General features: G+C 32.9%; 1 protein-coding gene across 2 annotated transcripts in view; it reads right to left on the reverse strand.

Annotated features, from left to right (window-relative positions):
- Positions 1 to 802: 802 nt before the first annotated feature.
- LOC140447798 (uncharacterized) overlaps positions 803 to 12,239 on the reverse strand; it is a 113,104-nt gene continuing 101,667 nt past the window's right edge. For both annotated transcript variants that reach the window (XM_072540658.1, XM_072540659.1), the window contains one exon: positions 803 to 7,398. In XM_072540658.1, coding sequence (XP_072396759.1) covers positions 7,312 to 7,398 — 87 coding nt within the window. In that variant the 3' untranslated portion in view covers positions 803 to 7,311. The remainder of the gene's footprint in view (positions 7,399 to 12,239) is intronic.

Below are 12,239 nucleotides of genomic sequence, written 5' to 3' on the forward strand. Positions count from 1 at the left end.
CCTTTTGTTGTGGTGAAGTCTCCTATGATTCTTGTTCCCAGTTTAATGGACACTTTATTTTCTTTATACAGAGCTTTTGTAGCTTCTATGAGTTCCGTCTGTATTTCTAGTTTGTACATTGCCTCCCATAGTTTTGAACTTGGTACAGAGTCATTCGCCTTTCTCAGGTCCACAAATGCCAAATATATATCTCTATTTTTTTCTTTTTTCTTTTCCAACAGTTGTTCCAGTGTGTATATATGTGGTCTATGCATGATCTTCCTGTCGTGAAGCCTGCCTGATCCTCCCCGATTTTACCCTTTATCGCTTGCTCTATCTTTTCTCGCAGTATCTTCCCATATAATCTTCCTATTGATGATATTAATGTGATGTAACATGATAAAATATGACTAGTGCGCTCTTTACTAATTCTTATGGCCTGTGCCAGTTCACGCATCTTTAATTTACGGCTACTAAGAAATTCACGGAACCAAAACTTGACAGTGTAGTCTGAAGGACTTGTTGTAAAGACGTCAATTTTATATAGATGTCAAAAATATACTAGATTGCGTGCGCTAAAATTTGATATTTATGACTTAGGTTAGATTTTCTGAAATTAATGTTTTTTGTTTGTGATCACAGTGCCCTAATCGGCGAAGGAGGTTACTTATCAAACCACCAGATAGTCGATTAATTCATTAATTTCTACTACATTAATAACAGAAATTATTAATTTAAAATTTATATCGTATCAACGCCTGGTATATAAGGAACATAAGTTGGGAAAATAAAACAATACAACAATTTGTATATTTTTATTTTGTTTCCCTTTTTTTCTTAATCTTATAAGTCTTGTTTGTATTCTTTCAATTTAAACAAAAGATACTAAAATAACAATATAATATACAATAATTTAAGTTTAATAAAACTAACTTAACTAAAAGGTAATTATATGGCTCTGCGTCGTATTTATGTTATAAAAAATATAAGTATTATTCATCTGTATACACTGTACACACACTTGTATCCGTATACACTGACCATCTACATATATATCAAAAGGATCTTAAAAATTACGGTAAAACTCAATAAGTCAGACCAGCCACAATACAAAACTACAGTACAGAAGAGTATCAGTATTAAAATGAATGAAATTTGTATTTGTAACAAAAAGTTTACAGCTTTATTAGGTCACGTATATTTCTAGGTTACGTATATTATAGGACAATTATTTATTGTTTAAATGATTTGCATTTTTAAAATAATTTTCGTAATAATAACAGAATATCTAAGATGTAAATAGGAGATAGAGGGACAGATAATATAACCAGTAATGGAGTTTAAATATCTGGGTAACTACGGAAAACTCGTACCAGAAGTAGAAGATTAGGTGAATATAATCGATTTATTTATGTGTGTATTGTGTGTTGCATATGTGTTGTATGTTAAATTGTAGATTGTGTGTTTGACCTTCTACTACTCAGCTATTGTTGGTATATTCTTATTGTTGACTTCTTCTTTTAGTATTGGCAACCAAAGACGGCTACATTCTGCTGATGGGTTTGCTACACAATTTCATTGACTAGGATAAAGGCTGCTTCTTTGATTTTCCTTGTTTTCATGTCTTTTCCTTTCATGATTATTAATGTATCGTTCCATTGCGGTCTGTGCTTGTTGTCCAGGCATGTTTGCATATCTGGGATTTCTCGAAGTCTCTGTTCTTAATGTATGTTTCGTGCTCGTGTATCCTGACATTAGGTGGTGATGCTGTTGCTCCCACGTAGAAATTGTTGCATTCACAGGGTATTTTATAGATGCAGTTTGTTTATCATTCTTGTGTGTTGTTGCGTTTGGTTATGGCCAATATAAGCCTTAGTGTGTCGGTTGTTTTAAATTTTGTTGTGATGTTGTACTTGTTTCCTATTTTCTTCAGTTTTTCGGAAAAGCCCTTCACATCTTCGAGAAATCCCAAAGACTTCAACAAATCTCAGATATGAAAACATGTCTGGGACAATGAGTACAGAGCACAATGAAAAGATGCATCAATATTCATGAAAGAAACAGACATGAAAAAGAGGAAAATGAAAGAAGCAACCCTCATCCTACTCAACGAAGAAAAATTGTTTAGCAAACCCATTAGCAGAATGTAGCCCTCTTTGGTTGCCAATACCAAAAGAAGAAGTAAACAAAAAGAATATAGCCACAATAGCTGAGTAATAGAAGGTCAAACACACCATCTACAATCTAACACTCAACACATATGTAACACAAAATAGACACATAAATAAATTAATAAGGCTCAATTTACATTACACAACTACAACTATGATAATTTCACATAAACATATAACATAAAACAGGTAAAAGCAACCAGGTGTTGTAGTCACTAAGGGCTATTGGCCTATAAGATCTAGGTTAGGCATGTAAATTTTGAAATAACATAACCAATAACAAAATTTTTGATTATACACATTTATACATAATTTGTAGAAAAAAACCTTTCTTTGAGAATGATTTCCGGAGTACAAATAAAAACGTCAAATATTAGTTAATTAACAATGTGATTTTCAATCGCAATCAAGACCAATAATTGTGGCTTAACTCCATAAAAAACGTAATATTTAACTTGCCACAAGAAAGTAGTTTTAGAACATAACTAAACAAGTATAGGCGAATGTTACGAATGCCTTGGACTTCCCACATTATCAATTTGAATTTCTCCACCGAACAAACAGAGAACTTGAGCTCATTGGAATCATAAAAAAGCAGGAAACTGCATCTCAGATATGTAATGGGGAATAACAGAAACCATTTTTTACAGTTCGTAAGCAAGGGTAAAATTAAGGACAAACTTAGACCAGGACGAAGATAGTGCTTCTGGCTTAAGAACATACGAGATTGGACAGGCGTATTCAATCAACATCGAACGACTCGCTGAGAAAGACCTAAAACAGAAGAATTTGCAAAAACTGTTGCTGACATTCGATAAGGGGAGACATTCAAGGAAGAAGAAGATGCTGTATTAAATGGGAATCGCATATAAGCAAATGTGATCGCTTAAATTTGACAGTTATCTCAGAAAACCTTCAAAAGTGTCTCAAGTCATTTTGACTAAACGTAACTGGAATTCTCTTGAGAGCAGGAAAGTTAAAAATATCAGGAGGCAGTGTACTTAAAGTAGATGCTCTTGTGACTAAAGTCCATAAAGAAGAATAACTTGCCTGGGATTCAAAACAAGCTAGTTTTTTAACTATTTTAACATAATGTACAACATTTATTACATCAAATAAAACACTAGATGCTGATAAAATATACCAAGACGTATAAATGGCAAAATGTATATTGTACGGACTTGCCCTAATAGGGCCTAAATATGACATAAACAAATAGGAATCAACTCACAATCATAACAGGCTTCCTTAATGGACATACGTCCATTAAAACTCTCTCTTATGGCTTTGCATCTCTCCCGTCAACTGTATCGATCAGCTGGTTTAGCTAAGTGAGGGTAGGGAAAAATTATCGAAATGATTACCGGTGTAGGTATTGTCTCAGTTATTGGCCAATAGTTTTGTATAGACGAACTTGTAAGTATTGGGGCACCGTTTTATCCAAAGATCGGCTAATAGATCGGTCTCGAACGCGGATAACCCAATAAAATTGCCTGCTGCATAAGAATAGAGAAGGCAACGGGAAATCAATGTATTAAAGATATTTTCAGTTACCAAGCAAAATCATAGCAGGGAAGGAAATTCATAGATATATTACAGGTCTTTCCAGTCATCAATATGCAAAATCCTTTGACGACAAAACAAAATGGCTTTTAACAAACAATTAAAAATTAGTATATGGAGTGTGAAAATTCTCTACCAAACATCAATTATTAATAATTTAAGACAAAAAATAATCAGGATATATAGATAATAAAAATATAGTGTTATGTTGAACAAGGCTAAACCCCAAATCATAATACTAGCAACAATCCGTCCATCACAAAGGTTGAATTGGTCATCAGATTTAACTACCTCGGATTGCTATTAGAAACAAAGAATGATGTCAAAACTTATCATTGAGGGTACAATCATTGGAAACGATCTCGAGAAAGATCTTCCACATGATGTGTGGATCAAACCAGAGGAATTATAGTTCCTCTGGTTTCAGTCCTAGTTCAGGATCACTGCAAAAAGAAAATAATATATTTTAGTCTAAAACTAACAACGAAGTAGATGGAGGTGAATTTGATATAATGTTAAAACTACAAAATTATTAAATATGTAGCGTATTTCCCATCGATCAGAAATACTTATGCTAATACAATTGAATTAGTTCCATCAAATATAAGTTCGTTCCAAATCATTCGTATATACGCTCAGACAACAAATACAAACGAACAAGAAATTAAAATTAAAACATGAAGACGTGTATATAATTATGGTATAATTTAATTTAATGATTGACAGAAGAAAACAAGGAAATTTTATTAAAGACAAACAACTTTTTGTTTTTTTTTCCTTTGGATACCATCTGAACACATTCTCCGGTGACTCTACAACCCCTAGGCTTATTGTGCTTACTTTTTCTATTATTTTATGACACCAATTCCAAAACGTTTTTATCCTTTACAAATTTGTAGTGTTATTTTAGGTGTGTGACATATCTATCTGGGTCGTTCAGAAAGTAAAGCACGATCGCGCATTGTGCGTGGCGCATACCTCTCACCGCCGCTATTTCGTGCGCGCCAGTTACCTTTATCTGCCGCGTTGGTGTGAGCCAAGCCTCGGTACTGCGTAGTCAGGAGCCGGTGTTCTATAACCGCCGAAAATACCGCCAAATGTGAAGTACGCAATGTAATTTGGTTTTTAAATGTAAGGGTTTAATTCACGTAGAGTTTAGGGGTTGAATAATAAATACAGAAGCTAGTTGGAAAACCCTTCAAATACTAAAACACGCAATATAGAATAAAAGACCTACCGTGTTGTCGTCGAAGGTGTTCTGATTTATGACCATGCATCGACAAGACCTCGGCAAGAACGTCTACAATGGGAAATTTTGTGTCTTAGAAGTCTCTCTTCTATCATCTGCTCCCAAAACTGAAGAAATTGTTGGGCGCAAAGAAGTTTGGAAACGACGAAGAGCTCAAGATAAAGTTATAATCTTGGTTCAGACGTTTAACGGTAGAGGACTACAACACCGGCATCAAAAAACTGATTCCACAATACAATAAATGCCTTAACAACCGAGGCAAATAAAGTTTTGTGATGATATATTTTGTATTTAATTTCGTATGCCAAAGCGTTCTTTACTTTCTGGACGACCTGTATTTGACTTAGACTGCAGTCTTCATATATTGTTTTTCTTCTGCAATTCAGTGCCTAGTAGCCGTAATAAAAAAGTCAAAATGTCTTGGCCTCGTTGTAGCATAACCTGCAGCTTGGATCATCTTTGTTGAATAGTCCCATCAAATTTAGATGTCCTGCAGCAGATTTTGATCAGTTTTGCAGCTCTCCTTTTGCATGTCTTAGTTATGAAACTCTTCTCGTAAGTTTGTGTGGCAACGTGTTCCCAGCATTCTTTTCTTTTTCTCTGAATCCAACCTCTGGTTTGGTTTCTGATTGTGATTTTTGGTACACTAAGTACTTATTCTTGACCAAAGTGTATCATTCTGGCAGTTCTTTTCTGGTAAATTCATCGGATATTTTATTGCCGTCAATTAATTAATGACCTGGCACCCAAACAAGTTTATTACTGTAGCGATCCGCTAGGTTGTTAATTTTCTCTCGTATTTCCTACAACAGTTTGAGTATAATCATTGGATTGGTTAAAGCTCCCTCTTTGTGGATATCGATCCACCCAATTACACCGAAAAATAAAAAAGTCAAAAAAATAAGACGTAGTTAAAACTCTTCGAAAACATGTTAAAAAAAATTAGCTTCTTGAAAATCATATTTTTTAGTACTTCTCTACCATGCTAAAACATGGATACTTACAGCTGCAGGTACAATGATGTTTTGAGGCGTTGTAAATGTGGGTTTATAGACGGACAATTAGAATTCTTTGGAAGTATTATATGTCCAATAAAGAAGTACTATGACAAGTACCTATCAACGCAAAGAAAACTCGAGAAACAAAGGAAAAATTAATATCGAAGACTCAATACTAAAATTAGATAACAAAATCCTGGAAAGGGTGGAACACTTTAGATATCTCGTTAGTTGTATTAAATGTAGGGTTGAAATTGACGAGGAAATTTCGATCAGAATAGAGCTTGCACAAAAAAGCTTTATTAACTGGCAATGTTCAATAGAAGTCTGTCATTGACCACATGTCTAAGAGTATTGAAATGTTACGTCTGATCCGCTATGTTCTGTAGATGTGAAACCTTGACAACAAAAATAAAAAAATCTTAATAAATTAAAAGTGTGTATGAGTTGTGGTGTTATCATCGCATACTCAGAATCCCCTGGACAGCACCCATATTTAACGAACATGTGCTAGAGACCATGTACAAAGAGCGAGAATTGATCAACATCATCAAAATGAGAAACGTCCAGTACTTAGGCCATATAATAAGAGAACCTAAATATCCCTTAGTCTAACTGATCATTCAAAACGCTGAGTCGGAAGGAAACAACTGTCTTTGTCGCGTAACATTAGACAATGGACAGGTCGAACGGTCGAGAAATTGTTTCATCTAGCTGCCGACCGAGAAACATAATCAGCTTACACATATGTGCCTTATTTTACTTATTTTGCACGTATGCCGTGCAAGTATCTAAAGACATGGAAGTTTTTCAAATAGTCCAAAAATGCAAGCTCGAATATATAGACAACTTAATGTAAAGTGATGAAAAAAGGAAAAAAAAGTGCTTCTAAAAAATAAACATAAGATGCACATAATAACTCATTTAAATTAAAACATAATGTCTTCATCGGTAAGTTGCTATATCAGGCAAAAAATCAACCCTCTTACAATATTCTACTTTACAAATACGGACGCTTTAAATTCACTGCAGAAATTCATGAAAGAGATTGAGTTAATTATCAAATTCAAAATCATTTATCAAACCAACTACCACACTTCCACAAAAGTATACATATATCAAATCATAATAAATAAAAACAAAAGATTTGAATAGTTTTGACATCAAATAAATGTCACATCATGTGGTAAAATAAATAGAATGAATCTCCTCTGAATTGAAGCAATTATTGCTGTACAATTAAAAAAAATAATACCTGTACATGGTACAGCACATACGAAACATAAAGTAAAAATGTTTTTTCTATTTGTACACGAAGCTTAAGATTTAATAAACAGCGTTTATACTATTTTCAACCAACTAATAGCTTGTTAAGAAGTTGCAATTTTTCAGTTGCAAAATGGAGCACTGTTATTTTGAAGGATTTTACCATTTTAACCTAAAATCAAAGAAAAAACAGAAATTAATACAATAAACATTCAAATAAAATAAGCAATTATTAATAAAACTTACAAATATTTATGAACATATGTGTAAAATACTGCCAAAACTATTGTTACTACAGTATGATTTGTCGATGGTTACTATGCAATAAAACGCTGAACAATATTCCCAGTAGAATCCAGTTTATCACCAAATCCTACTCTCTCCTCAGTACCTCGTAAACACTGGATGAATTGTGTATAATGGATTTACGTTGTGTAAATGAAAAGAGAGAATGAAATACGAGTTTTTGTGCGCCTATAAAATAAATAGGACATATTTCGACTAAGAATGGCCCTATATCTCTTACTCACCATCTTACTACTTAACTATAAATTCGTACCCCATACTGGAGAAATTACAAACACTGATAAACATCAAACTAATTAGCTGAACCAATGAAAATCACGACGAATCAGGGAAGAAAAAACGAGCTGATATAATGAATAGGTTAAGGATTCTTCTTCTTTAAGTTCCACCTCCAATCGAAGGGTGGAAATCATCATGGCTATGCGAACCCTGTTGACTGCCGCTCTAAATAGTTCTGCACTACTGCATTCCAACAATTCCTTTATTGTATATGATTAGGATTAAAAGAACAAAAAATATTCGTCAAACTAAAAAATTATAAAATAAACATAGCCGTCATAATTGAACAAAAAAGAAACGTTTTGAACGATTTTATAAAGATAAACAGTGAAGTAATAAAAGCAAAAGATCTATATAATATAGTGTAGTGTAGCTATATAACTAGACAATATTTAAACATCTAGAATTGAAAGCTACTTACACATAAATTTCCAAAAAATAACACGATTATAATATGATACAGGTATCTTCTTCTTATTTTAAGTTAAACTCGTTAATCCCTTGCACTTGGTTGTAGGCCGTATGTACCATACAATATTTTTTTCACTAAATTCTTATAAGTCCTAAGACCTAACGATCATCAGTTTCCTTATCGGTAGTTTAGGATCCCTTCTGGTTTAATCCTTTGTTAACCAGTAAATTCCTGCTTTATATTATTTATCACATTGCAATTGCATAGGATGTGTATGGCAGCCTTTTCTTCCAATTTACATTCTCTACACCAGGCTTCATTTACCTTACCTAGTTTCTATAGAGATACAATGTCCAGTCACCATTTCGGTTTTATTACTCATTTATTGAGGTTTATCAAATTGTCCGAGAATTTTTTATCGGTTGCTACAGATCAAATAATACCGAAATCATACATATTCAAAGAGGTATTAGACAGGCTTGCGTTTTATTCCCTCTTGTTTAACTTATATTCATATGAAACCTTTACAAATACCTTACATGGCGCACATGAAGATATACAAGTATTTGGAAAATTATCAACCATATCCGATACGCCAATGATACGGTACTAATCGCAGATAGCGAGCAGTATCTACAAACTCTGCTTGATAGAATTGTGCAGGAAGTAGAAAGATATGGTATCAAAGTCAGCGAAAAGAAAAACAAATACACTAATTATTTCCAAAAGTAGCCCACCTATAATAAACATATCGATTAACGAGTATCTTTTAAAGCAGGTAGAAAGATTCATATACCTTGGCTGCCTAATCAAAAATATACTTGATCGAAATTAACAGATAAAAAAGGATAGAAATAGCCAGAAACGCTTTTTTAAAAATACGATCATTTTTTTTAATTGATTTAAAACTTACACTGCTAAAACGCATAGTGAAATGTTATGTAAATAGCATCCTGTCATATGGCAGGGAAGAAGGGACTTTGAAAGTCAATTACAATGCGAAAATTGGAATGCTTTGAGATGTGGATATTTCACTACAGACTAAAGATTCCTTGGAGAGATCACTTTAGAAATGAAGAGGTTTTAAGACAGATAAAAAAAGATTGAGAATTGCTCCTCCTCCTACCTCCTCTTTCCTTAAGCCTTTGTCAGGGCATGGTGACACGCTAAATATTAAATCAAAAGATGGAAAAAGGATAGTTTGAAGAGTGTAAACAATTTTAATTTATAGCTGAGCGCTTTTGTCTAAAAAAAGGCATCTTCAGAGCTATGCTATAATAGAACAATAATGTAAACAACCAATTTTAATTTTTACAATGATTCACTTACATCAAATATTTAAGTATCACTACTAGAAGAGATCTTTTAATAACTAAAATTACAGAAAAAGCTGGTTCTATTTATTTTTTATTTTTTATTAAGAAACACAAAACCGACTGTACATTGGACTCCACAAAAAAACAAATTAAAAATTTGGTTATGATACGGGTGTCATAACCCAACCATTTATTGGAGTTGAAGCAGCAAATGAATGAGCAAAATCAAATGCCAGACTTTTAAATGGTTCCCCAAAGACGACAATTGACATATGTCATTAGAAAATTAAGATTTTTAATTAAGTTTTTTAAATCTTGGTTTCCATAGTATCATAATAAATAATATGTTGAAAATTGACTGAATGTCAAAGAAGGTTCAATTGGCACGTTATCCCCAAATTATTAATATATAAATTATATATAAATTATTTAAATATTAAAAAGAAACTAGGTTTTAATGTTTAAGGATAACTTGTAAGCAATGGATTCTTTTTAACGGATAGGGATAAAAGTTGATTCGCACCACTTATCGGGAATTTACCTGTGATCCATACCATTTTGCACATATCCAGTATTACATCTACGCCAATCACACCTATTGCTTTTAAAGTCTCCGTCGGTATGCCATTGATCCCTGGGTCTTTTTGTGTTGATTGAGAGCCTTCTCTAGAGTATAAAATATGTTTAAAACATCACTATTGAAGTGTATTTATACCATTCTGAGCAGTTTTTTCCTAAGTCTCTACAATAGAGAACTGCTGAGAATTGCTAGGCATGGTGAAAAAGCAAAAAACAACTTATTTTGGGCACATACTTAGGCACGATAGATATAACTTCTAACAACTGACAACGAAAGGCAATGTAAGAAACATCAAAAAATGAACTGGATTAGACTTCCAATAACTAATAACAAAACCCCAAGATCGAGAAGAATTTGCAGTAGTCATCGCTAACATTTACTAGAAAAGGTTGCCTGGAGAAAAAGAGAGTCATATCATAATTAATCTATATAAATCACTTTAAAGTATACTCAGAAAATGCAATAGAATAGATCTAGGTCATAGGAGGTGACTCATATGCGAGAACCTTTTCCAAAAGTAGTCGGAGATATATAGACAAAAAATGATATGACAAAAAAATTTAACATATATTGAGACCTTTTGCTACCGAGAACAAATCGAAAATCACAAACATGTTCTATAGGCATAAAGATATTAGATAACTACACATGGAGTACTGGTGGATAAGGATCGATGAGATACTATAAAAATTACAAAGTCAAGCAGAAGATAGCCTTGCATCGACGGCCTCGGGTTATGTTAATGTAAAATTCACAAACTTCTCCAATAAGTCTTATTCTTAATGGCTCGGTACAAGAATATTAAAAATAAATTACCAAAACGTGGTACTAGATATGGCATTTAAATAAAATAAACAATCGATCAAAATTAACGATGTGTTTCAATTTTTTTTTTGGTATATTATGTCAGTAATATGAAGTGGAAAACGCTACGTGCTTACTATGAAGATACTTGAAACAGCCCTTCTACGCAGCCAGAAAGTGTAAAGTAACTTATAGTCTAGCACACAATTTACATCGTGTTACAAAACTTATACTAGACATTTTTTTGAACATAAAGAATGAAATTTGTGTAGTTCAAAAAGTATTTGTAAGATAGTAATTAAAAAGAAATTCTGTCAAATTATAAATGTCTATGTTACTCCTTGCTTTATTATTAGTCACAAGATAGAGCACGTGGATTCAAGCAGAAATAGTTTATGTGAAAAATATAAACTGTATTGAAAAACTGCTTCAATAGGGTCCATTTGATGCAGAATGCATATACGATCGATTAAAAAAATTAAAAAAACATATGGTTTTAATTGAAATGATAATATAATCAAATACATCAAAAATGTCTAAAAAAGAAGAAGATTTTAAAAAGTGAAATATCTTTACATACCTTTAGAATGCCTTCTAGGTCAGCAATAAATTCAGCTTAATTTTATTGTACTATGATTTCTTTATGATGAAATAATCAAAGAAAAGTTAAGAAGTGCACTGATTACAACATTAGCAACATTAATTACAGTTTGACAACTCTGTGACATGCTTAAAATTAAATTACCAATTTAGTTTTGAGGCAATAGGCATTCCTGTTTAAGAAGACCTTGAAGACCTTGTCTAGTATAAATGTCAATAATATGTCTTTAAAGCATATTCCATATATGCTTGATGGGATTAAGATTTGACGATTGTCCTGGCCACGGTAAAAGTGTTATATCCTCATTATGAAACCAATCTCTTAATTTGCTGCAGTATGTGGCCTTGTATTATCCTGCATATAACACAAATCAGGACCTGTAGCAGTGGTAAATAGAAGGACAACAGATTCTAAGATAAAATCAATATATTGAGATTGATTAAAGCCTTCTAAAAAACGAAAACAGTCCGATAATGAAAAATTATTCCAGCCCACATCGTAACTTGAAGACCACTATATGGACGAACATTCTGTACATGTCTGAGCAGCTCCTCTTTAAACTCTCACTTTTCGTTATTTAGGGTAGAGACAAGACCTAGCTTCATCTGTGAATAACACAGAACTTGTAAGCTCCACTGCACATGTTCTTGTGCCCACCCTAATCTGAGTCCACTATTTAAATGAGGTAATATAGGAACCCTAAATGGACGTATGG

The sequence above is a fragment of the Diabrotica undecimpunctata genome, chromosome 8, assembly GCF_040954645.1.
Source record: "Diabrotica undecimpunctata isolate CICGRU chromosome 8, icDiaUnde3, whole genome shotgun sequence".
NCBI classification, from domain to species: domain Eukaryota; kingdom Metazoa; phylum Arthropoda; class Insecta; order Coleoptera; family Chrysomelidae; genus Diabrotica; species Diabrotica undecimpunctata.